General features: G+C 49.5%; 1 protein-coding gene across 2 annotated transcripts in view; it reads right to left on the minus strand.

Moving 5' to 3' along the window:
• The window catches only part of DEK (DEK proto-oncogene), a 522,032-nt gene that overhangs the window by 45,249 nt on the left and 448,786 nt on the right, over positions 1 to 27,997 (minus strand). For both annotated transcript variants that reach the window (XM_063923232.1, XM_063923231.1), the window contains one exon: positions 5,362 to 5,456. In XM_063923232.1, coding sequence (XP_063779302.1) covers positions 5,362 to 5,456 — 95 coding nt within the window. The remainder of the gene's footprint in view (positions 1 to 5,361; positions 5,457 to 27,997) is intronic.

Below are 27,997 nucleotides of genomic sequence, written 5' to 3' on the forward strand. Positions count from 1 at the left end.
TTTACCGGTAAGTAAATTCTTATTTTCTCGGACGTCCTAGTGGATGCTGGGAACTCCGTAAGGACCATGGGGATTATACCAAAGCTCCCAAACGGGCGGGAGAGTGCGGATGACTCTGCAGCACCGAATGAGAGAACTCCAGGTCCTCCTCAGCCAGGGTATCAATTTTGTAGAATTTAGCAAACGTGTTTGCCCCTGACCAAGTTGCAGCTCGGCAAAGTTGGAAAGCCGAGACCCCTCGGGCAGCTGCCCAAGATGAGCCCACCTTCCTTGTGGAATGGGCTTTTACAGATTTTGGCTGCGGTAGTCCAGCCGCAGAATGCGCCAGCTGAATTGTGCTACAAATCCAGCGAGCAATAGTCTGCTTAGAAGCAGGAGCACCCAGTTTGCTGGGTGCATACAGGATAAACAGCGAGTCAGTTCTCCTGACTCTAGCCGTCCTGGAAACATAATTTTTCAAGGGCCTGACTACGTCCAGTAACTTGGAATCCTCCAAGTCCCTAGTAGCCGCAGGCACTACAATAGTTGGTTCAAGTGAAAAGCTGATAACACCTTAGGGAGAAACTGGGGACGAGTCCTCAATTCTGCCCTATCCATATGGAAAATCAGATAAGGACTTTTATATGACAAAGCCGCCAATTCTGATACACGCCTGGCCGAAGCCAAGGCCAATAACATGACCACTTTCCGCGTGAGATATTTTAGATCCACGGTTTTTAGTGGCTCACACCAATGTGATTTTAAGAAACTCAACACCACGTTGAGAACCCAAGGTGCCACTGGAGGCACAACCGGGGGCTGAATATGCAGCACTCCTTTGACAATGTCTGAACTTCAGGTACTGAAGCTAGTTCTTTTTGGAAGAAAATCGAGAGAGCTGAGATCTGTACCTTAATGGAGCCTAATTTTAGGCCCATAGACACTCCTGCTTGTAGGAAATGCAGAAATCGACCTAGTTGAAATTCCTCTGTTGGGGCCTTTTTGGCCTCACACCAAGCAACATATTTTCGCCATATGCGGTGATAATGTTTTGCAGTTACATCTTTCCTGGCTTGAATCAGCGTAGGAATGACTTCCTCCGGAATGCCCTTTTCCTTTAGGATCCGGCGTTCAACCGCCATGCCGTCAAACCGTAGCCGCGGTAAGTCTTGGAACAGACAGGGCCCCTGCTGCCGCAGGTCCTGTCTGAGCGGCAGAGGCCATGGGTCCTCTGATATAATTTCTTGAAGTTCTGGGTACCAAGCTCTTCTTGGCCAATCCGGAACCACGAGTATCGTTCTTACTCCTCGCCTTCCTATTATTCTCAGTACCTTTTGTATGAGAGGCAGAGGGAGGAACACATAAACCGACTGGTACACCCACGGTGTTACCAGAGCGTCCACAGCTATCGCCTGAGGGTCCTTTGACCTGGCGCAATATCTTTTATAGCTTTTTGTTGAGGCGGGACGCCATCATGTCCACCTGTGGCCTTTCCCAATGGTGTACAATCCTTTGGAAGACTTCTGGATGAAATCCCCACTCTCCCGGGTGGAGGTCGTGTCCGCTGAGAAGATCTGCTTCCCTGTCGTCCACTCCGGGAATGAACACTGCTGACAGTGTTAACACATGATTTTCCGCCCATCTGAGAACCCTTGTGGCTTCTGCCATCGCCATCCTGCTTCTTGTGACGCCCCGTTGGTTTACATGGGCGACTGCCGTGATGTTGTCTGATTGGATCAGTACCGGCTGGTTTTGAAGCAGAGGCCTTGCCTGACTCAGGGCATTGTAAATGGCCCTCAGTTCCAGAATATTTATGTGTAGGGAAGTCACTTGACTTGACCAAAGTCCCTGGAAGTTTTTTCCCTGTGTGACTGCCCCCCAGCCTCAAAGGCTGGCATCCATGGTCACTAGGACCTAGTCCTGTATGCCGAACCTGCGGCCCTCTTGCATTGAACCTGCCGAATGGGATTGCTTCGTAGGAAGCTACCATTTTTTCCCAGGACTCGCGTGCATTGATGCACCGATACCTGTTTTTGCTTCAGGAGGTCTCTGACTAGAGATGACAGTTCCTTGGCTTTCTCCTCCGGGAGAAACACTTATTTCTGTTCTGTGTCCAGAACCATCCCCAGGAACAGTAGACGTGTCGTAGGAACCAGCTGTGACTTTGGACTGTTTAGAATCCAACCGTGCTGTTGTAGCTCTTTCCAAAATAGTGCTACCCCGACTAGCAACTGCTCCTTGGACCTTGCCCTTATAAGGATATTGTCCAAGTACGGGATAATTAAAACTCCCTTTTTTTTTTTTTGAAGGAGTATCATCATTTTGGCCATTACCTTGGTAAACACCCTCGGTGCCATGTACAGTCCAAACGGCAGTGTCTGGACTTGGTAATGGTAATCCTGTACCACAAATCTGAGGTACTCCTGGCGAGGATGGTAAATGGGGACATGCAGGTAAGCATCCTTGATGTCCCGGGATCCCATGTAATCCCCCTCGTCCAGGCTTGCAATAACCGCCCTGAGCGATTCCATCTTGAACTTGAATTTTTTTTTTTATGTATGTGTTCAAGGATTTTAAATATAAAATGGGTCACACCGAACCATGCGGTTTCGGTACCCCAAACCGTGTGGAATAGTAACCCCGTCCTTGTTGAAGTAGGGGCACCTTGAGTATTACCTGCTGGGAATACAGCTTATTAAATGCCTCTAGCGCAGCCTCCCTGCCTGAGGGAGTTGTCGGCAAGGCATATTTGAGGAAACGGCGGGGGGGGAGACATCTCGAATTCCAGCTTGTACCCCTGAAATACTACTTGAATGAAACAGGGATCCACCTGTGAGCGAGCCCACTGATCGCTGAAATTTTTGAGACGGCCCCCCACCGTACCTGGCTACACCTGTGGAGCCCCCGCGTTATGCTGTGGACTCAGAGGAAGCGAGAGAAGAATTTTGATTCTGGGAACAGGCTGACTGGTGCAGCTTTTTCCCTCTCCCCATGTCTCTGTACAGAAAGGAAGCGCCTTTGACCCGCTTGCTTTTCTGAAGCCGAAAGGACTGTACCTGATAATACAGTGCTTTCTTAGTCTGTGAGGAAACCTGAGGTAATGGATACGAGGTCCCAGAGACCATCCCCAAATAATTCCTCACCCTTATAAGGCAGAGTCTCTATGCGCCTTTTAAAGTCAGCATCACCTGTCCAGTGACAGGTCTCTAATACCCTCCTGACAGAATGGTCATTACATTCATTTTGGATGCCAGCCGGCAAAATATCCCTCTGTGCATCCCTCATATATAAGACGACGTCTTTAATATGTTCTCATGTGTGACAGGGTCACCGACCACGCTGCAGCAGCACGATCTGCAGGTCTCAGTCTAGTACCCGAGTGTGTAAATACAGACTTCAGGATAGCCTCCTGCTTTTTATCAACAGGTACCTTCAAAGTGGCCGTTCCTAAAACGGCAGTGCCACCTTTTTTGACAACCGTGTGAGCGCCTTATCCACCCTAGGGGATATCTCCCAGCGTAACTTATCCTCTGGCGGGACAGGGTACGCCATCAGTAACTTTTTAGAAATTACCAGTTTCTTATCGGGGGGAACCCACGCTTTTCACACACTTCATTCATTCATCTGATGGGGGAACAAAACACTGCCTGCTTTTTCTCCCCAAACATAAAACCTTTTTTTAGTGGTACTTGGGTTAATGTCAGAAATGTGTAACACATTTTTTATTGCCGGGATTAAGTCACGGATGTTCCTAGTGGATTGTGTATATGTCTCAACCTTGTCGACACTGGAGTCAGACTCCGTGTCGACATCTGTGTCTGCCATCTGAGTGAGCGGGTGTTTTTTGAGCCCCCGATGGCCTTTGAGACGCCTGGGCAGGCGCGGACTGAGAAGCCGGCTGTCCCACAGCTGTTACGTCATCCACCCTTTTATGTAAGGAGTTGACACTGTCGGTTAATACCTTTCACCTAACCATCCACTCTGGTGTCGGCCCCACAGGGGGCGACATCACATTTATCGGCATCTGCTCCGTCACCATATAAGCCTCCTCATTAAACATGTCGACACAGCTGTACCGACACACCGCACACACACAGGGAATGCTCTGACTGAGGACAGGACCCCACAAAGCCCTTTGGGGAGACAGAGAGAGAGTATGCCAGCACACACCAGGGCGCTATATAATGTGGGGATTAACACTATAACTGAGTGAAATTTCCCCAATAGCTGCTTGTATATATAATATTGCGCCTAAATTTAGTGCCCCCCCTCTCTTTTTAACCCTTTGAGCCTGAAAACTACAGGGGAGAGCCTGGGGAGCTTTCTTCCAGCTGCACTGTGAAGAGAAAATGGCGCCAGTGTGTCTGAGGGAGATAGCTCCGCCCCTTTTTCGCGGACTTTTCTCCCGCTTTTTTCTTGATTCTGGCAGGGGTATTTACCACATATATAGCCTCTGGGGCTATATATTGTGGTATTTTTGCCAGCCAAGGTGTTAATATTGCTGCTCAGGGCGCCCCCCCCCCCCAGCGCCCTGCACCCTCAGTGACCGGAGTGTGAGGTGTACATGAGGAGCAATGGCGCACAGCTGCAGTGCTGTGCGCTACCTTGGTGAAGACTGATGTCTTCTGCCGCCGATTTTCCGGACCTCTTCTTGCTTCTGGCTCTGCAAGGGGGACGGCGGCGCGGCTCCGGGACCGAACACCAAGGACTGGGCCTGCGGTCGATCCCTCTGGAGCTAATGGTGTCCAGTAGCCTAAGAAGCCCAATCCGGCTGCAAGCAGGCGAGTTCGCTTCTTCTCCCCTTAGTCCCTCGCTGCAGTGAGCCTGTTGCCAGCAGGTCACACTGAAAATAAAAAACCTACATCTATACTTTCTTTTTAAGGGCTCAGGAGAGCCCCTAGTGTGCATCCAACCTCGGCCGGGCACAAAATCTAACGGAGGCTTGGAGGAGGGTCATAGTGGGAGGAGCCAGTGCACACCAGGTGACCTAAAGCTTTCTTTAGTTGTGCCCATTCTCCTGCGGAGCCGCTATTCCCATGGTCCTTACGGAGTTCCCAGCATCCACTAGGACGTCAGAGAAAGAAAAAAAAACACACACTTTCAAGCAATACTTACTACTTAACTGACAAATTTTCCTTCAAATCATTCAGAACATGGATTTATTTTTAAAAATTAATTTAATATGGTTTAAAAAGTATAGGATTTTTCTTCATATTTAAAGATTATATTATGCACATCTGCATAACCGATCTCCTAATTAAAAACTGGGGGGGGGGGGGCACAGTAGGGTGGCGCGGCCGCATGTGATTTTACCATGCCAGTTAAGTGGTTAAATTCTTAAGACTATAAAGGTAAGTATTCCACAGTCAGTCAAATACTTACTTTTTAAGCAGCTCTTCCTTCTTTTTATATTGATCACTTCCCTTCTCAAAGGCAAATCCATTGAACTGGCCAATGGTCTTTTTTAATAGGTTGACCTAGAGCAAAAGAGTTTTGCATGAATTTCTAATAGTTATGGTGGACTTCACTTTGTTAACTCTGTGAAGTACATAGGGTCCACAGGGAAACATCGGGTTGTAGTGGTGGATGAGGCATCTGGGCACCAAACAGTTAAAGATTTAGCTTTCCCAGGATGCATAATTCACTCCTTTATAACCCCACCTCCAGGAACTGGTAGCTCAGTTTTGTTAACTAGTCCAATGCAGCAAGCAGGAAGGAGAGAAGAAAGAGGTTAGGCACGTAAGAACACATTCTCATCAACAGCAGAAGGAACAAGAGGCCAATGCCATACAAACCCAGAGAGCCCAGGTGCGTCAGGGTGGGTGCCCCATGATGGACCCTGTGTACTTCACAGAAAGAGTAAAAAAATAAATAAATAAAAAAGTAAAGTCTACCATAACTCTTCTTTTCTGCAGGAGGGTACATAGGGGTTCCACAGGGAAACATGCCCCAAAGCAGTATTTCAAGGGAGGGGACGCGCCTGAGCGGATAAGAGAATCCGGAGTCCAAAGGAAGCATCCTAGGAGGTGAAAGTATTACAAGGCATAAAACCTAAGAAAATAAGAATTTACTTACCGATAATTCTATTTCTCGTAGTCCGTAGTGGATGCTGGGAACTCCGTAAGGACCATGGGGAATAGCGGCTCCGCAGGAGACTGGGCACAAAAGTAAAGCTTTAGGACTACCTGGTGTGCACTGGCTCCTCCCCCTATGACCCTCCTCCAAGCCTCAGTTAGGATACTGTGCCCGGACGAGCGTACACAATAAGGAAGGATTTTAAATCCCGGGTAAGACTCATACCAGCCACACCAATCACACCGTATAACCTGTGATCTGAACCCAGTTAACAGCATGATAACAGAGGAGCCTCTGGAAAGATGGCTCACAACAATAATAACCCGATTTTTGTAAAAATAACTATTTACAAGTATTGCAGACAATCCGCACTTGGGATGGGCGCCTAGCATCCACTACGGACTACGAGAAATAGAATTATCGGTAAGTAAATTCTTATTTTCTCTGACGTCCTAGTGGATGCTGGGAACTCCGTAAGGACCATGGGGATTATACCAAAGCTCCCAAACGGGCGGGAGAGTGCGGATGACTCTGCAGCACCGAATGAGAGAACTCCAGGTCCTCCTCAGCCAGGGTATCAAATTTGTAGAATTTAGCAAACGTGTTTGCCCCTGACCAAGTAGCTGCTCGGCAAAGTTGTAACGCCGAGACCCCTCGGGCAGCCGCCCAAGATGAGCCCACCTTCCTTGTGGAATGGGCTTTCACAGATTTTGGCTGTGGCAGGCCTGCCACAGAATGTGCAAGCTGAATTGTACTACAAATCCAGCGAGCAATAGTCTGCTTAGAAGCAGGAGCACCCAGCTTGTTGGGTGCATACAGGATAAACAGCGAGTCAGATTTCCTGACTCCAGCCGTCCTGGAAACATATTTTCAGGGCCCTGACTACGTCCAGCAACTTGGAGTCCTCCAAGTCCCTAGTAGCCGCAGGTACCACAATAGGCTGGTTCAGGTGAAACGCTGAAACCACCTTAGGGAGAAATTGAGGGCGAGTCCTCAATTCTGCCCTGTCCGAATGAAAAATTAGGTAAGGGCTTTTATAGGATAAAGCCGCCAATTCTGAGACACGCCTGGCTGAAGCCAGGGCCAACAGCATTACCACTTTCCATGTGAGATATTTTAAGTCCACAGTGGTGAGTGGTTCAAACCAATGTGATTTTAGGAACCCCAAAACTACATTGAGATCCCAAGGTGCCACTGGAGGCACAAAAGGAGGTTGTATATGCAGTACCCCCTTGACAAACGTCTGAACTTCAGGAACTGAAGCCAGTTCTTTCTGGAAGAAAATTGACAGGGCCGAAATTTGAACCTTAATGGACCCTAATTTTAGGCCCATAGACAGTCCTGTTTGCAGGAAATGCAGGAAACGACCCAGTTGAAATTCCTCTGTAGGGGCCTTCCTGGCCTCGCACCACGCAACATATTTACGCCAAATACGGTGATAATGTTGTGCGGTTACATCCTTCCTGGCTTTGATCAGGGTAGGGATGACTTCATCCGGAATGCCTTTTTCCTTCAGGATCCGGTGTTCAACCGCCATGCCGTCAAACGCAGCCGCGGTAAGTCTTGGAACAGACAGGGTCCCTGCTGGAGCAGATCCCTTCTTAGAGGTAGAGGCCACGGTTCCTCTGTGAGCATCTCTTGAAGTTCCGGGTACCAAGTCCTTCTTGGCCAATCCGGAGCCACGAGTATAGTCCTTACTCCTCTCCTTCTTATGATTCTCAGTACCTTGGGTATGAGAGGCAGAGGAGGGAACACAAACACTGACTGGTACACCCACGGTGTTACCAGAGCGTCCACAGCTATTGCCTGAGGGTCCCTTGACCTGGCGCAATACCAGTCTAGTTTTTTGTTGAGGCGGGACGCCATCATGTCCACCTTTGGTTTTTCCCAACGGTTTACAATCATGTGGAAGACTTCTGGATGAAGTCCCCACTCTCCCGGGTGGAGGTCGTGTCTGCTGAGGAAGTCTGCTTCCCAGTTGTCCACTCCCGGAATGAACACTGCTGACAGTGCTATCACATGATTTTCCGCCCAGTGAAGAATCCTTGCAGCTTCTGCCATTGCCCTCCTGCTTCTCGTGCCGCCCTGTCTGTTTACGTGGGCGACTGCCGTGATGTTGTCCGACTGGATCAACACCGGCTGACCCTGAAGCAGAGGTCTTGCTTGGCTTAGAGCATTGTAAATGGCCCTTAGTTCCAGGATATTTATGTGAAGTGACGTTTCCAGGCTTGACCACAAGCCCTGGAAATTTCTTCCCTGTGTGACTGCTCCCCAGCCTCTCAGGCTGGCATCCGTGGTCACCAGGATCCAGTCCTGAATGCCGAATCTGCGGCCCTCTAGAAGATGAGCACTCTGCAACCACCACAGGAGAGACACTCTTGTCCTTGGGGACAGGGTTATCCGCTGATGCATGTGAAGATGCGATCCGGACCATTTGTCCAGCAGATCCCACTGAAATGTTCTTGCGTGGAATCTGCCGAATGGAATCGCTTCGTAGGAAGCCACCATTTTTCCCAGGACCCTTGTGCATTGATGCACTGAGACCCGGTCTGATTTCAGGAGGTTTCTGACTAACTCGGATAACTCCCTGGCTTTTTCTTCCGGAAGAAACACCTTTTTCTGGACTGTGTCCAGAATCATCCCTAGGAACAGCAGACGTGTCGTCGGAATCAGCTGTGATTTTGGGATATTTAGAATCCACCCGTGCTGTCGTAACACTACTTGAGATAGTGCTACTCCGACTACTAACCGTTCCTTGGATCTTGCCCTTATCAGGAGATCGTCCAAGTAAGGGATAATTAAGACGCCTTCTCTTCGAAGAAGTATCATCATTTCGGCCATTACCTTGGTAAAGACCCGGGGTGCCGTGGACAATCCAAACGGCAGCGTCTGAAACTGATAGTGACAGTTCTGTACCACAAACCTGAGGTACCCTTGGTGAGAAGGGTAAATTGGGACATGGAGGTAAGCATCCTTGATGTCCAGAGACACCATATAGTCCCCTTCTTCCAGGTTCGCGATCACTGCTCTGAGTGACTCCATCTTGAACTTGAACCTTTGTATGCAAGTGTTCAAAGATTTCAGATTTAAAATAGGTCTCACCGAGCCGTCCGGCTTCGGTACCACAAACAGCGTTGAATAATACCCCTTGCCCTGTTGCAGGAGGGGTACCTTGATTATTACCTGCTGAGAATACAGCTTGTGAATGGCCTCCAATACCGCCTCCCTGTCGGAGGGAGACGTCGGTAAAGCAGACTTTAGGAACCGGCGAGGGGGAGGTGTCTCGAATTCCAATTTGTACCCCTGAGATACCACCTGAAGGACCCAGGGGTCTACCTGCGAGTGAGCCCACTGCGCGCTGAAATTCTTGAGACGTGCCCCCACCTTGCCTAAGTCCGCTTGTAAAGCCCCAGCGTCATGCTGAGGACTTGGCAGAAGCGGGTGAGGGCTTCTGTTCTTGGGGATTTGCTGTCTGTTGCAGCCTTTTTCCCCTTCCTCAGCCCCGGGGCAGAAATGAGGAGCCTTTCGCTCGCTTGCCCTTATGGGGACGAAAGGACTGCGCCTGATAATACGGCGTCTTCTTATGTTGAGAGGCGACCTGGGGTAAAAATGTGGATTTCCCAGCTGTTGCCGTGGCCACAAGATCTGACAGACCTACCCCAAATAACTCCTCCCCTTTATAAGGCAATACTTCCATATGCCGTTTGGAATCCGCATCACCTGACCACTGTCGCGTCCATAACCCTCTTCTGGCAGAAATGGACAGCGCACTTACTCTTGATGCCAGTCGGCAAATATCCCGCTGTGCATCACACATATATAGAAATGCATCTTTTAAATGCTCTATAGTCAGTAATATACTGTCCCTGTCTAGGGTATCAATATTTTCAGTCAGGGAATCCGACCAAGCCAAACCAGCACTGCACATCCAGGCTGAGGCGATTGCCGGTCGCAGTATAACACCAGTATGTGTGTAAATACATTTTAGGATACCTTCCTGCTTTCTATCAGCAGGATCCTTAAGGGCGGCCGTCTCAGGAGAGGGTAGAGCCACCTGTTTTGATAAGCATGTGAGTGCTTTATCCACCCTAGGGGGTGTTTCCCAACGCGCCCTAATCTCTGGCGGGAAAGGATATAATGCCAATAATTTTTTAGGAATTATCAGTTTTTTTTATCGGGGGAAACCCACGCTTCATCACACACCTCATTTAATTCCTCAGATTCAGGAAAAACTACAGGTAGTTTTCTCACCGAACATAATACCCTTTTTAGTGGTATTAGTATTATCAGAAATATGTAAAACATTTTTCATTGCCTCAATCATGTAACGTGTGGCCCTACTGGAAGTCACGTTTGTCTCTTCCCCGTCGACACTGGAGTCAGTATCTGTGTCGACGTCTGTATCTACCATCTGAGGTAACGGGCGTTTTAGAGCCCCTGATGGCTTTTGAGACGCCTGGACAGGCACAAGCTGAGTAGCCGGCTGTCTTATGTCGTCAACTGTTTTTTGCAAAGAGCTGACACTGTCACGTAATTCCTTCCATAAGATCATCCACTCAGGTGTCGACTCCCTAGGGGGTGACATCTCTATTATAGGCAATTGCCCCGCCTCCACATCATTTTCCTCCTCATACATGTCGACACAACGCACCGACACACAGCACACACACAGGGAATGCTCTGACAGAGGACAGGACCCCACTAGCCCTTTGGGGAGACAGAGGGAGAGTATGCCAGCACACACCAGAGCGCTATATATATATATATATATATATATATATATATATATATATATATATATATATATAGGGATAACCTTAAATAAGTGTTTTTCCCCCTTATAGCTGCTATTTGTAATTATTACGCCAATTAGTGCCCCCCTCTCTTTTTTACCCTGTTTCTGTAGTGCAGGACTGCAGGGGAGAGTCAGGGAGACGTCCTTTCAGCGGAGCTGTGAAGGAAAATGGCGCCTGTGTGCTGAGGAGATAGGCTCCGCCCCCTTCTCGGCGGCCTTTTCTCCCGCTTTTATGTGGAATCTGGCAGGGGTTAAAATTCATCCATATAGCCCTGGGGGCTATATGTGATGTATTTTCGCCAGCCAAGGTGTTTCTATTGCTGCTCAGGGCGCCCCCCCCTAGCGCCCTGCACCCTCAGTGACCGGAGTGTGAAGTGTGCTGAGGAGCAATGGCGCACAGCTGCAGTGCTGTGCGCTACCTTGGTGAAGACAGGATGTCTTCTGCCGCCGATTTTCCGGACCTCTTCTTGCTTCTGGCTCTGTAAGGGGGCCGGCGGCGCGGCTCTGGGACCGGACTCCGAGGCTGGGCCTGTGTTCGGTCCCTCTGGAGCAAATGGTGTCCAGTAGCCTAAGAAGCCCAATCCACTCTGCACGCAGGTGAGTTCGCTTCTTCTCCCCTTAGTCCCTCGATGCAGTGAGCCTGTTGCCAGCAGGTCTCACTGAAAATAAAAAAACCTAAAACTAAACTTTCACTAAGAGCTCAGGAGAGCCCCTAGTGTGCACCCTTCTCGGTCGGGCACAAAAATCTAACTGAGGCTTGGAGGAGGGTCATAGGGGGAGGAGCCAGTGCACACCAGGTAGTCCTAAAGCTTTACTTTTGTGCCCAGTCTCCTGCGGAGCCGCTATTCCCCATGGTCCTTACGGAGTTCCCAGCATCCACTAGGACGTCAGAGAAATGTGGGTACCGAAGACTACATAAGCTGGCTTGCACAATTGTTCAGCGGATCCCCAACGGGGTGCCGCCCAAGGAGGTACTATAGACCGTAGAATGGGCAGAAATCGAAGGTGGAACTGGAAAACCAGTGTGTAAGCATGTGCAATCACCATTCTAATCCATCTGACCAACTTCTGCATATTAGCAGGTCAGTCAGGTCTGTGAAAACCAAAAAGGACAAACAGGGAATCAGAACGCCTAATGCAGGAAGTATGGTCCACATAGACCCGGAGAGCCCTAACCACATCTAAAGAACGCTCTTTAGCCAACAAGTCTGTAGAGATGAGGGCTGGAACCACAATCTCTTGATTAAAGATGAAAAGAGGAAACCACCTTAGGGGAGGTAGCCAGGTCTGGTTTGGAGAACTGCTCTGTCTCGGTGGGAAGATCAAAAAAAGGGGAGGAGGACAAAAGGATAATGCACCCTGGTCTGAAACCCTCTGTGCTGAGGCAATAGCTAGTAGGAAGAGAACCTTGGCAGTTAGCCATTTGAGGTCCACAGATTCCAAAGGTTAGAAAGGGGCTTCATGAAGAGCCTCCAATACAACAGGCAAATCCCATGACGCCACCAGAGGGACATAGGGAAGCTGAATGCGAATAACGCCCTGAAGGAACGGGTGTACATCAGGAATGGAGGCAATCTTGCGTTGTAACCATATAGACAAGGCAGAAATGTGTACCTTGAGAGAGGGATGACAAAGGCCTGGGTCTAAACCTCATTGAAGAAAAGCCAGAATTCTGGAAGTCCTGAACTTAGTGGCATCATAACGCTTAGCAGCGCACCACGCAACAGTGATGGGGAACCTTTGGCACTCAAGCTGTTTAACTACACATCCCAGCATGCCCTTCTACAGTTTTGATATTTGGCCATGCTGGGATGTGTAGTTCAACAACAGCTTGGAGTGCCATAGGTTCTCCATCACTGCCCTATAATATATACAGGCACAGGCCAGTGTGCGGGCCTTCAGTATAGTCTGAATGACCATACAGGAAAAGCCCTTTGACCTCAGAAGCAAAGCTTCAAGAGCCACGCCGCCAAAGACAGCCGGGTCAGGTACGGATGAAGGCAAAGACCCTGACATAGGTCCCGTCGCTGAGGAAGGAGAAGGGGTTACTCTACCAAGAGACCCTGGAGATCTGAGAACCAGTGACTTCTGGGCCATGCTGGAGCTATGAGATTGAGTTTTCCTCCTTGTTTGAACTTCGGAAGAACCCGGGGTAGAAGTCTCTCAGGAGGGAAGATGTAAGGCAGGTGAAAGTTCCACAGGACCACCAGTGCGTCCACGAACGCTGCCTAAGGGATCCCTGATCCGAAGACCTAAACCTTGTTATTGTGTCGAGAGGCCATGAGATCTACATCTGGTAGACCCCATCTGTCTGTCAAGAGTTGAAAGACCTCGGGATGAACAGGCCACTCCTCGGCGTGAACATCCCGATGACTGAGAAAGTCTGATTCCCAGTTGAGCACACCCGGGATGAATACTGCTGATATGGCCGGAAGATAGCGTTCCGCCCAACACAGAAATTTTGGATGCTTCCATAATCGACATGCGGCTCAGAGTTCCGCCTTGGTGGTCGATATATGTCACCGTGGTGGCATTATCAGATTCAACTTGAACTGATCTGTTCTGCAGGATAGGACGAGCCAAAGTCAGTTCATTGAACACTGCTCTCAACTCCAGCACATTGATTGGAAGCAGGGAATCCACCCTAGTCCAGAGTCCCTGAAACGAGTGTTGCTCTGTTACTGCTCCCCAGCCATGAAGACTGGCATCTGTTGTCAGTAGGACCCAGTTGGGGATTCAGAAGGGACTTCCCATGCCCAATCGCTGGTCCTGTAGCCACCAAGTCAATGATAGGCGAACCTCCGGAGTTAAGGAGAGAATATGTGATCTAATCCGATAAGGCAGGCCGTTCCACTTGGAGTATCAACCGTTGGAGAGGGCGTGAATGAAACGGAGTGTACTCGACCATTTCGAAAGACAACGCCAACAGACCTAGAATTTCCATCGCCGAGTTTATAGACACTTGCCGACGGTGAAGGAAGGGACGTATTTTGGTCTGAAGTTTTAGAAATTTGTCTGGGGAAAGATACAGTCTTTAGCTGTGAGTGTCCAGAAGCGCCCCTAGGTGTACCAAGCTCAGAGATGGAACCAAGGTCTTTTTTCCAATTTTTCAACCAACCGTGGGACTGTAGGAAGGAAAAACAGTCAGTTGGAGAGGACTGAGGAGGACTTTCTGTGAGGTTGCCATGACCAACAAGTAGTCCAGGTATGGAAGGATTCGCACTCCCTAACGATGGAGATGGCCTGTCACGATGGCCATAACCTTGGTAAAGATGCGGGGAGCCATGGCTAGGCCAAACAGCAGAGCCTGAAAATGGTAGTGTAGGCTGCCAATAGCAAACCGCAGGGACTGCTGATGCGAAGTGGAAATAAGAATATGCAGATATGCATCCTATATATCGAGGGAGACCATATAGACCCCAGGCTCCATGGCCAGAACTATTGAGTGCAAAGTTTCCATGCGAAACTTGGATACTCTCTAACTTGTTTAAAGACTTAAGGTTGAGAATAGGCCGGTGCGACCAGTTGGGTTTTGGGACCAAAAACAGGGTTGAGTAGTTGCCTCTGCCCCTCTGGGACTGAGGAAACGGCATCACTCCCGAGTGTAGGAGAGAACTGACCACAGTTTCCAAGGTTTGTGCCTTTATCGGGTCCGATGGTAGGCACGTGGTGAAGTACTGGTGAAGGGGATGCCCCTTAAACGAGACAGTACCTGTGAGAGAAAACTTCTAGCACCCGAGCGTCTGAAGTGCTCATGTGCCAAACCTGAGCGAAGTGCAGAAGTTTGCCTCCTACCCTGAGGTCCCCCAGGGGTAGGCCCGCCCCATCAGGCTGCGGGCTTATGGAGTTTTGCGGCCGACTGACATGCCTCCCAGGACTGTTTGGCCTTGGGAGATTTGAAATGGCAAGACTGTCTAGGGAATGACTGACCCTTCGCCTTTCCCTGAGGCCGAAAGGTAGTACTCCTGGCCTTCTGAGCCAGGTTAGTTGGTGAAAGAAAGGCTGCCTTAGCTGCCGCAAAAGACAACACAATCTTATTTAATTCCTACCCAAAGAAATTCTCCCCTTCACGGGGGACATTATCTAGGGTTTTCCTGGAATACTGGTCAACCTTCCAAGGCTTTCGGCCTGCCAGAATGGATGTAGCAGATGGCTTGGCGGCCAACACACCAGCCTCAGATGGCTCTTCCTGCATATTGGCCCTCATTCCGAGTTGTTCGCTCGTTCTTTTTCATCGCATCGCAGTGAAAATCCGCTTAGTACGCATGCGCAAAGTTCGCACTGCGACTGCGCCAAGTAACTTTACTATGAAGAAAGTATTTTTACTCACGGCTTTTTCTTCGCTCCGGCGATCGTAATGTGATTGACAGGAAATGGGTGTTACTGGGCGGAAACACGGCGTTTTAGGGGCGTGTGGCTGAAAACGCTACCGTTTCCGGAAAAAACGCAGGAGTGGCTGGAGAAACGGTGGGAGTGCCTGGGCGAACGCTGGGTGTGTTTGTGACGTCAACCAGGAACGACAAGCACTGAACTGATCGCACAGGCAGAGTAAGTCTGGAGCTACTCTGAAACTGCTAAGTAGTTAGTAATCGCAATATTGCGAATACATCAGTCGCAATTTTAAGAAGCTAAGATTCACTCCCAGTAGGCGGCGGCTTAGCGTGTGTAACTCTGCTAAATTCGCCTTGCGACCGATCAACTCGGAATGAGGGCCATAGTAAGAATCAGTTTTAATAGGAGACAGGTATTGCCTGCTTTCCTCAGAAATATCCACAGGTAGTTCCTCTTCCGGTGCCCGATTCCAAGCTTCTATAGCCTTTGCAACCAAAGCAGCAGCTATAGTGGGCCTATGAACAGCCCCTGTAAGGGAGTAAACAGATTTCAGGCTACCCTCAATACCTTTATCTGTCAGTTCCTTCAGAGAGGTGACAGTAGTAACTGGCAGAGTGGATGACAAGACTATGCGACATGAGAATCGGGTTTTTCCATTTATTACATATCTCTACTGGTAGAGGAAAAAATAAGATTTTAAACCTACCGGTAAATCTTTTTCTCCTAGACCGTAGAGGATGCTGGGGACTCCGTAAGGACCATGGGGGATAGACGGGCTCCGCAGGAGACATGGGCACTAAAAAGAACTTTAGATATGGGTGTGCACTGGCTCCTCCCTCTATGCCCCTCCTCCAGACCTCAGTTAGAAAACTGTGCCCAGAGGAGACAGACCGTACGAGGAAAGGATTTTGTTAATCTAAGGGCAAGATTCATACCAGCCCACACCATCCACACCGTATAACATGGAATATACGAACCAGTTAACAGTATGAAACAAAACAGCATCAGCCCGAGACTGACCAAAACTGTAACATAACCCTTATGTAAGCAATAACTATATACAAGGATTGCAGAATTTTGTCCGCACTTTGACGGGCACCCAGCATCCTCTACGGACTAGGAGAAAAAGATTTACCGGTAGGTTTAAAATCTTATTTTCTCTTACATCCTAGAGGATGCTGGGGACTCCGTAAGGACCATGGGGATTATACCAAAGCTCCAAACCGGGCGGGAGAGTGCGGATGACTCTGCAGCACCGATTGAGCAAACATGAGGTCATCAGCCAGGGTATCAAACTTGTAGAATTTAGCAAAAGTGTTTGAACCCGACCAAGTAGCTGCTCGGCAAAGCTGTAAAGCCGAGACGCCTCGGGCAGCCGCCCAAGAAGAGCCCACCTTCCTAGTGGAATGGGCCTTTACCGAATTTGGTAACGGCAATCCAGCCGTAGAATGAGCTTGCTGAATCGTATTACAGATCCAGCGAGCAATAGTCTGCTTAGAAGCAGGAGCGCCAACCTTGTTGGCTGCATACAGGACAAACAGTGCCTCTGTTTTCCTAACCCGAGCCGTTCTGGCTACATACATTTTCAATGCCCTGACCACATCAAGGGACTCGGAATCCTCCAAGTCCCGCGTAGCCACAGGCACCACAATAGGTTGGTTCATATGAAAAGAGGAAACCACCTTAGGCAAAAATTGAGGACGAGTCCGCAACTCCGCTCTATCCACATGGAAGATCAGATAGGGGCTTTTGTGAGACAAAGCCGCTAACTCAGATACTCTCCTAGCAGATGCCAAGACCAACAACATGACCACCTTCCAAGTGAGATACTTTAATTCCACCGTTTGAAGCGGCGCTACCAGTGAGACTTAAGGAACCGTAACACCACGTTAAGGTCCCATGGTGCCACTGGAGGCACAAAAGGAGGCTGGATATGCAGCACTCCCTTCACAAAAGTCTGGACTTCTGGGAGAGAAGCCAATTCCTTCTGAAAGAAAATGGATAGGGCCGAAATCTGAACTTTAATGGAGCCTAATTTTAGGCCCAAATTCACTCCAGTCTGGAGGAAGTGAAGAAAACGGCCCAGATGGAATTCTTCCGGAGGAGCATTCTTGGACTCGTACCAAGACACATACTTCATCCAAATACGGAGATAATGTTTCGCAGTCACCTCCTTCCTAGCCTTTATCAGAGTAGGAATGACCTTATCTGGAATGCCCTTTTCAGCTAGGATCCGGCGTACAACCGCCACGCCGTCAAACGCAGCCACGGTAAGTCTTGGAATAGACGGGGCCCCTGTTGCATCTTTGAGATGAGAGGAAGAGGAGGGAACACATAGACCGACTGGAACACCCACGGTGTCACCAGGGCATCCACTGCTATCGCCTGAGGGTCCCTTGATCTGGAGCAATATCTCGGAAGCTTCTTGTTGAGGCGTGACGCCATCATGTCTATTTGAGGAATTCCCCAAAGACTTGTTATCTCTGCAAAGACTTACAGATGAAGTCCCCACTCTCCGGTATGTAGGTCGTGTCTGCTGAGGAAGTCTGCTTCCCAGTTGTCCACTCCCGGAATGAAGACTGCTGTCAGAGCGCTTACATGATTTTCCGCCCAGCGAAGAACCCTGGTGGCTTCTGCCATTGCCACTCTGCTCTTTGTTCCGCCTTGGCGGTTTACATGAGCCACTTCGGTGATGTTGTCTGACTGAATCAGAACCAGTAGGTCGCAAAGCAAATTCTCCGCTTGACGACGGGCGTTGTATATGGCCCTTAATTCCAGTACGTTGATGTGTAGACAAGCCTCCTGGCTTGACCACAGACCTTGGAAGTTTCTTCCCTGTGTGACTGCTCCCCATCCTCGGAGGCTCGCGTCCGTGGTTATCAGAACCCAGTCCTGAATGCCGAACCTGCGACCCTCTAGAAGGTGAGCACTCTGCAGACACCACAGGAGAGATACCCTGGCCCTTGGGGCCAGGGTGATCATCTGATGTATATGTAGATGTGACCCGGACCACTTGTCCAGAAGGTCCCACTGAAAAGTCCTCACATGGAACCTGCCGAATGGAATGGCCTCATAAGACGCCACCATCTTTCCCAGAACTCGAGTGCATTGATGCACCGACACCCTTTTCGGCTTCAACAGGTCCCTGACCAAGCTATGGAGTTCCTGGGCCTTTTCCACCAGGAGAAAACCCCTTTTCTGTTCTGTATCCAGAATCATACCTAAGAAAGGCAAACGGTTCGTTGGAACCAACTGTGACTTTGGTAGATTGAGAATCAAGCCGTGCTGCTGCAACACTCTCAGGGAGAGTGATAAGCTGTTCAGTAATTGCTCTCTTGATCTCGCTTTTATTAGGAGATCGTCCAAGTACGGGATAATTGTGACTCCCTGCCTGCGCAGGAGCACCATCATTTCCGCCATTACCTTGGTGAAAACCCTCGGGGCCGTGGAAAGCCCAAACGGTAACGTCTGAAATTGGTAATGACAATCCTGTACAGCAAATCTCAGGAACGCCTGATGAGGAGGATATATGGGGACATGAAGGTATGCATCCTTTATGTCCAGGGACACCATATAATCCCCCCCCCTCCAGGCTGGCGATGACCGCTCTGAGCGATTCCATCTTGAACTTGAACCTTTTTAAGTATAGGTTTAAGGATTTTAAATTCAGAATGGGTCTGACCGAACCGTCCGGTTTCGGGACCACAAACAGGGTTGAGTAATACCCCATCCCCTGCTGAAGCAGGGGAACTTTGACCACCTGTTGAAGACACAATTTATGAATCGCATTTAAAACTACCTCCCTCTCTGGGGAAGAAGCCAGTAGGGCCGATTTGAAAAACCGGCGATGAGGCACCTCTTCGAATTCCAGCCTGTAACCCTGGGAAACAATGTCTATTGCCCAGGGATCCACCTGTGATTGAACCCAGACATGGCTGAAAAGTCGAAGACGTGCCCTCACTGGGGCGGACTCCCTCAGCGGAGCCCCAGCGTCATGCGGTGGATTTTGTAGAAGCCGGGGAGGACTTCTGCTCCTGGGAACTAGCTGTAGTTGGCAGCTTTTTCCCCTTGGCCTTACCTCTGGCAAGAAAGGAAGACCCCCGTACTCTCTTGGATTTATGCGACCGAAAGGACTGCATCTGATAATGTAACGTTTTCTTAGGCTGTGAGGAAACATAAGGCAAAAAAGTTGATTTACCTGCAGTAGCTGTGGAAACCAGGTCCGTGAGACCTTCCCCAAACAATTCCTCACCCTTGTAAGGCAAAACCTCCATATGCCTCTTCGAGTCGGCATCACCCGTCCATTGGGGGTAATTCCAAGTTGATCGCAGCAGGATTTTGTTAGCAATTGGGCAAAACCATGTGCATTGCAGGGGAGGCAGATATAACATGTGCAGAGAGAGTTAGATTTGGGTGGGGTGTGTTCAATCTGCAATCTAATTTTCAGTGTAAAAATAAAGCAGCCAGTATTTACCCTGCACAGAAATAAAATAACCCACCCAAATCTAACTCTCTCTACACAGGTTATATCTGCTTCCCTGCAGTGCACATGGTTTTGCCCATTTGCTCCGCCTCCTTCCTAGAAGAGCCTTATGCTTCAGATATGCCGACACACGCGTACCGACACCCCACACACTCAGGGAAATCTCTAATCTGGAGACTGTCTCTCCAAAGGGCCTTGTTGGGAACTGAGAGAGAGTATGCCAGCACACACCCAGCGCCAATGACCCTGGAAAAAATTCCCAGATAGATATAGCACTTTTATTATTTATATTATAATATAATATAATATAAAGAATTTACTCACCGGTAATTCTATTTCTCGTAGTCCGTAGTGGATGTTGGGAACTCCGTAAGGACCATGGGGAATAGCGGGCCCCGAAGAGACTGGGCACTCTAAGAAAGAATTAGGACTACCTGGTGTGCACTGGCTCCTCCCTCTATGCCCCTCCTCCAGACCTCAGTTAGGGAAACTGTGCCCGGAAGAACTGACACAATAAGGAAGGGATTTGGAATCCCGGGTAAGACTCATACCAGCCACACCAATCACACCGTACAACTCGTGATACTATATCCAGTTAGCAGTATGAACAACAACTGAGCCTCACGAACAGATGGCTCATAACAATAACCCTTTAGTTAGGCAATAACTATATACAAGTATTGCAGACAATCCGCACTTGGGATGGGCGCCCAGCATCCACTACGGACTACGAGAAATAGAATTACCGGTGAGTAAATTCTTATTTTCTCTGACGTCCTAGTGGATGCTGGGAACTCCGTAAGGACCATGGGGATTATACCAAAGCTCCCAAACGGGCGGGAGAGTGCGGATGACTCTGCAGCACCGAATGAGCAAATTCAAGGTCCTCCTCACCCAGGGTATCAAACTTGTAGAATTTTGCAAATGTGTTTGAACCCGACCAAGCAGCAGCTCGGCAAAGTTGTAAAGCCGAGACCCCTCGGGCAGCCGCCCAAGAAGAGCCCACTTTCCTCGTGGAATGGGCCTTTACAGATTTAGGATGCGGCAGTCCAGCCGCAGAATGTGCAAGTTGAATCGTGCTACAAATCCAGCGAGCAATAGTCTGCTTAGAAGCAGGAGCACCCAGCTTGTTGGGTGCATACAGGATAAATAGCGAGTCAGTTTTCCTGACTCCAGCCGTCCTGGAAACATATATTTTCAAGGCCCTGACTACGTCCAGTAACTTGGACTCCTCCAAGTCCCGAGTAGCCGCAGGCACCACAATAGGTTGGTTCACATGAAAAGCTGAAACCACCTTAGGAAGGAATTGGGAACGAGTCCTCAATTCCGCCCTATCCATATGAAAAATCAGATAAGGGCTTTTACAAGACAAAGCCGCCAATTCTGATACACGCCTGGCCGACGCCAAGGCCAACAGCATGACCACTTTCCACGTGAGGTATTTTAGCTCCACGGTTTTAAGTGGCTCAAACCAATGCGACTTTAGGAAATCCACCACCACGTTGAGATCCCACGGTGCCACTGGAGGCACAAAAGGGGGCTGAATATGCAGCACTACTTTAACAAAAGTCTGAACTTCAGGCAGTGAAGCCAGTTCTTTTTGGAAGAAAATCGACAGAGCAGAGATCTGGACCTTAATGGAACCCAATTTTAGGCCCATAGTCACTCCTGACTGTAGGAAGTGCAGAAATCGACCGAGATGAAATTCCTCCGTTGGGGCCTTCCTGGCCTCACACCAAGCAACATATTTTCGCCATATGCGGTGATAATGTCTTACGGTCACATCTTTCCTAGCTTTAATCAGCGTAGGAATGACTTCCTCCGGAATGCCCTTTTCTTTTAGGATCCGGTGTTCAACCGCCATGCCGTCAAACGCAGCCGCGGTAAGTCTTGGAACAGACAGGGCCCCTGCTGCAGCAGGTCCTGTCTGAGCGGCAGAGGCCATGGGTCCTCTGAGATCATTTCTTGAAGTTCTGGGTACCAAGCTCTTCTTGGCCAATCCGGAACCACAAGTATAGTGCTTACTCCTCTCCTTATTATTCTCAGTACCTTGGGTATGAGAGGCAGAGGAGGGAACACATAAACCGACTGGTACACCCACGGTGTCACTAGAGCGTCCACAGCTATCGCCTGAGCGTCCCTTGACCTGGCGCAATATCTTTTTAGCTTTTTGTTGAGGCGGGACGCCATCATGTCCACCTATGGCCTTTCCCAACGGTGTACAATCATTTGGAAGACTTCTGGATGAAGTCCCCACTCTCCCGGGTGGAGGTCGTGCCTGCTGAGGAAATCTGCTTCCCAGTTGTCCACTCCGGGAATGAACACTGCTGACAGTGCTAACACATGATTTTCCGCCCATCGGAGAATCCTTGTGGCTTCTGCCATCGCCATCCTGCTTTTGTGCCGCCCTGTCGGTTTACATGAGCGACTGCCGTGATGTTGTCTGACTGGATCAGCAGCGGCCGGTGTTGAAGCAGGGGTCAAGCCTGACTTAGGGCCTTGTAAATGGCCCTTAGTTCCAGAATATTTATGTGTAGGGAAGTCTCCTGACTTTTTCATAGTCCTTGGAAGTATCTTCCCTGTGTGACTGCCCCCCAGCCTCGAAGGCTGGCATCCGTGGTCACCAGGACCCAGTCCTGTATGCCGAATCTGCGGCCCCCTAGAAGATGAGCACTCTGCAGCCACCACAACTGCGACACCCTGGCCCTTGGAGACAGGGTTATCCGCCGATGCATCTGAAGATGCGACCCGGACCACTTGTCCAACAGAACCCACTGGATGATCCTTGCATGGGACCTGACGAATGGAATTTCTTCGTAAGAAGCTACCATCTTTCCCAGGGCTCGCGTGCATGATGCACCGACACCTGTATTTGTATTAGGAGGTCTCTGTCTAGAGACGACAACTCCTTGGACTTCTCCTCCGGGAGAAACCCTTTTTATCCTGTTCTGTGTCCAGAACCATACCCGGGAACAGTAGACCTAGGAACCAGCTGCGACTTTGGAATATTCAGAATCCAGCCGTGCTGTTGTAGCACTTCCCGAGATAGTGCTACTCCGACGAACAACTGCTCCCTGGACCTCGACTTTATAAGGAGATCGTCCAAGTACGGGATAATTATTTCGGCCATTACCTTGGTAAATACCCTCGGTGCCGGGGACAGACCAACGGCAACGTCTGGAATTGGTAATGACAATCCTGTACCACAATTTTGAGGTACTCCTGGTGAAGAGGGTAAATAGGGACATGCAGGTAAGCATCCTTGATGTCCAGTGATACCATGAAATTCTCCAGGCTTGCAATAATCGCCCTGAGCGATTCCATTTTGAACTTGAACCTTCGTATATAAGTGTTCAAGGATTTCAATTTTAGAATGGGTCTCACCGAACCGTCTGGTTTCGGTACCACAACATTTTGGAATAGTAACCCCGGCCTTGTTGAAGGAATGGTACCTTGATTTCACCTGCTGGAAGTACAGCTTGTGAATTGCCGCCAGTACTACCTCCCTTTCTCCGAGGGCAGCAGGCAAGGCTGATGTGAGGTAACGGCGAGGGGGAGTCGCCTCGAACTCCAGCCTGTATCCCTGCGATACTACTTGCAGAACCTAGGGATCCACCTGTGGGCAAGCCCACTGGTCCCTGAAGTTCTCGAGATGCGCCCCCACCGCACCTGTCTCCACCTGTGGAGCCCCAGCGTCATGCGGTGGACTCAAAGGAAGCGGGGGAAGATTTTTGATCCTGGGAACTGGCTGTCTGGTGCAGCTTTTTCCTTCTTCCCTCGTCTCTGTGCAGAAAGGAAGCGCCTTTGACCCGCTTGCTTTTCTGAAGCCGAAAGGACTGTACCTGAAAATACGGTGCTTTCTTAGGCTGTGAGGAAACCTGAGGTAAAAAAATTTTCTTCCCAGCTGTTGCTGTGGATACGAGGTCCCAGAGACCATCCCCAAACAATTCCTCACCCTTATAAGGCAGAATCTCCATGTGCCTTTTAAAGGCAGCATCACCTGTCCACTGCCGGGTCTCTAATACCCTCCTGGCAGAATGGACATTGCATTAATTCTTGATGCCAGCCGGCAAATATCCCTCTGTGCATCCTTCATATATAAGACGATGTCTTTAAAATGCTCTATGTTAGCAAAATATTTTCCTGTCTAGGGTATTAATATTATCTGACAGGGTATCAGACCACGCTGCAGCAGCACTATTTATGCTGAGGCAAATGCAGGTCTCAGTATAGTACCTGAGTGTGTATATACAGACTTCAGGATAGTCTCCTGCTTTTTATCAGCAGGCTCCTTCAAAGTGGCCGTATCCCAAGACGGCAGTGCCACCTTTTTTTGACAAACGTGTGAGCGCCTTATCCACCCTAGGGGATATCTCCCAACTTGACCTATCATCTGGCGGGAAAGGGTACGCCAGCAGTAACTTTTTAGAAATTACCATTTTCTTATCGGGGGAACCCACGCTCTTTACACACTTCATTCACTCATCTGATGGGGGAACAAAACACTGGCTGCTTTTTCTCCCCAAACATAAAAACCCTTTTATGTGGTACTTGGGTTCATGTCAGAATGTGTAACACATTTTCTCTAACGTCCTAGTGGATGCTGGGACTCCGTCAGGACCATGGGGAATAGCGGGCTCCGCAGGAGACAGGGCACATCTAAATAAAGCTTTTAGGATCACATGGTGCGTACTGGCTCCTCCCCCTATGACCCTCCTCCAAGCCTCAGTTAGGTTTTTGTGCCCGTCCGAGAAGGGTGCAATCTAGGTGGCTCTCCTAAAGAGCTGCTTAGAAAAAGTTTTTTTAGGTTTAAATCTCAGTGAATCCTGCTGGCAACAGGATCACTGCATCGAGGGACTTAGGGGAGAGATTTCCAACTCACCTGCGTGCAGGATGGATTGGAGTCTTAGGCTACTGGACACTTAGCTCCAGAGGGAGTCGGAACACAGGTCCTCCTGGGGTTCGTCCCGGAGCCGCGCCGCCGATCCCCCTTACAGACGCTGAAGACGGAGGTCCGGAAAGCAGGCGGCAGAAGACTCCTCAGTCTTCATGAAGGTAGCGCACAGCACTGCAGCTGTGCGCCATTGTTGCTACACGTCTCACTGATTCAGTCACGGAGGGTGCAGGGCGCTGCTGGGGGCGCCCTGGGCAGCAATATTAAATACCTTTAGTGGCAAAATAAATACATCACATATAGCCATTAAGGCTATATGTATGTATTTAACCCAGGCCAGTTTTCTTAAAACCCGGGAGAAAAGCCCGCCGAAAAAGGGGCGGAGCTTATTCTCCTCAGCACTCAGCGCCATTTTCCTGCTCAGCTCCGCTGGTGAGGAAGGCTCCCAGGACTCTCCCCTGCACTGCACTACAGAAACAGGGTAACAAAGAGAAGGGGGGCATAATTTGGCGATATTGATATATTAAAAGCGCTTATATCAAAAACAACACCTTCTAGGGTTGTTTATATACATTTATAGCGTTTTTGGTGTGTGCTGGCAAACTCTCCCTCTGTCTCCCCAAAGGGCTAAGAGGGTCCTGTCTTCGATTAGAGCATTCCCTGTGTGGCTGCTGTGTGTCGGTACGTGTGTGTCGACATGTATGAGGACGATGTTGGTGTGGAGGCAGAGCAATTGCCGGTAATGGTGATGTCACCCCCTAGGGAGTCGACACCGGAATGGATGGCTTTAGTTATGGAATTACGTGATAATGTTAGCACATTACAAAAGTCAGTTGACGAAATGAGACGGCCGGAAAACCAGTTAGTACCGGCTCAGGCGTCTCAGACACTGTCAGGGGCTGTAAAACGTCCCTTACCTCAGTCAGTCGACACGGGTACCGACACAGATGAATCTAGTGTCGACGGTGAAGAAACAAACGGATTTTCCAATAGGGCCACACGTTATATGATCACGGCAATGAAGGAGGCTTTGCAGATCTCTGATACTGCTGGTACCTCAAAAAGGGGTATTATGTGGGGGGTGAAAAAACTACCTGTAGCTTTTCCAGAATCAGAGGAATTGAATGACGTGTGTGACGAAGCGTGGGTTAACCCAGATAGAAAACTGCTAATTTCCAAGAAGTTATTGGCATTATACCCTTTCCCACCAGAGGTTAGGGCGCGCTGGGAAACACCCCCTAGGGTGGATAAGGCGCTCACACGTTTATCAAAGCAAGTGGCGTTGCCGTCTCCTGATACGGCCGCCCTCAAGGATCCAGCAGATAGGAGGCTGGAAACTACACTGAAGAGTATATACACACATACTGGTGTTATACTGCGACCGGCAATAGCCTCAGCCTGGATGTGCAGTGCTGGGGTAGTGTGGTTGGATTCTCTGACTGAAAATATTGATACCCTGGATAGGGACAGTATTTTATTGACTCTAGAGCAATTAAAGGATGCTTTTCTTTATATGCGAGATGCTCAGAGGGATATTTGTACTCTAGCATCAAGAGTAAGCGCGATGTCCATATCTGCCAGAAGAGGTTTATGGACGCGACAGTGGTCAGGTGATGCGGATTCCAAAAGGCATATGGAAGTATTGCCATATAAAGGAGAGGAATTATTTGGGGTCGGTCTTTCGGACCTGGTGGCCACGGCAACTGCCGGCAAATCCACTTTTTTACCTCAGACCCCCTCCCAACAGAAAAAGACACCGTCTTTTCAGCCGCAGTCCTTTCGCTCCTATAAAAACAAGCGACCAAAAGGACAGTCTTATCTGCCGCGAGGCAGAGGAAAGGGTAAGAGAGGGCAGCAAGCAGCCCCTGCCCAGGACCAGAAGCCCGCCCCGGGTTCTACAAAGCCATCAGCATGACGCTGGGGCTTTACAAGCGGACTCAGGAGCGGTGGGGGGTCGACTCAAGATTTTCAGCAATCAGTGGGCTCGCTCACAAGTGGACCCGTGGATCCTGCAGATAATATCTCAGGGTTACATGTTGGAGTTCGAAAGGTCTCCCCCTCGCCGGTTCCTAAAGTCTGCTTTACCAACGTCTCCCTCAGAAAGGACGTCGGTTTTGGAAGCCATTCACAAGCTGTATTCTCAGCAGGTGATAGTCAAGGTACCCCTCCTACAACAGGGAAAGGGGTATTATTCCACACTATTTGTGGTACCGAAGCCGGACGGTTCGGTAAGACCTATTCTAAACCTGAAATCCTTGAACCTGTACATACAGAAATTCAAGTTCAAGATGGAGTCACTCAGAGCAGTGATAGCGAATCTGGAAGAAGGGGACTTCATGGTGTCCCTGGACATAAAAGATGCTTATCTGCATGTCCCAATTTACCCCTCACACCAAGGGTATCTCAGGTTCATGATACAAGACTGTCATTATCAGTTTCAAACGCTGCCGTTTGGTTTGTCCACGGCCCCTCGGGTCTTTACCAAGGTAATGACCGAAATGATGGTTCTTCTACGAAGAAAAGGCGTATTAATTATCCCTTACTTGGACGATCTCCTGATAAGGGCAAAGTCCAGAGAACAGCTGGAAGTCGGTGTAGCACTAACCCAGGTAGTGCTTCAGCAACACGGGTGGATTCTGAATCTTCCAAAATCTCAATTGACCCCGACAACTCGTCTGCTGTTCCTGGGAATGATTCTGGACACGGTTCAGAAAAAGGTGTTTCTCCCGGAGGAGAAAGCAAGGGAGTTATCCGAACTTGTCAGGAACCTCCTAAAACCAGGAACTGTGTCAGTACATCAATGCACAAGAGTCCTGGGAAAGATGGTGGCTTCTTACGAAGCGATTCCATTCGGCAGATTCCATGCACGGACATTTCAGTGGGATCTGCTGGACAAATGGTCCGGATCGCATCTGCACATACATCAGCGGATAACACTGTCACCAAGAACAAGGTTGTCTCTCCTGTGGTGGTTGCAGAGTGCCCATCTGTTAGAGGGCCGCAGATTCGGCATACAGGACTGGGTCCTGGTGACTACGGATGCCAGCCTACGAGGCTGGGGAGCAGTCACACAGGGAAAAAACTTCCAGGGCGTGTGGTCAAACCTGGAGACGTCCCTTCACATAAATATACTGGAGCTAAGAGCGATCTACAATGCTCTAAGCCTGGCAAAATCGCTGCTTCAGGGTCAGCCGGTGTTGATCCAGTCGGACAACATCACGGCAGTCGCCCACGTAAACCGACAAGGCGGCACGAGAAGCAGAAGAGCAATGACAGAAGCTGCAAGGATTCTGCGCTGGGCGGAGAATCATGTCATAGCACTGTCAGCAGTGTTCATCCCGGGAGTGGACAACTGGGAAGCAGACTTCCTCAGCAGACACGACCTTCACCCGGGAGAGTGGGGACTTCATCCAGAAGTCTTCCACATGATTGTGAACCG

Source organism: Pseudophryne corroboree, chromosome 5 (assembly GCF_028390025.1).
Source record: "Pseudophryne corroboree isolate aPseCor3 chromosome 5, aPseCor3.hap2, whole genome shotgun sequence".
Classification (NCBI taxonomy): Eukaryota; Metazoa; Chordata; class Amphibia; order Anura; family Myobatrachidae; genus Pseudophryne; species Pseudophryne corroboree.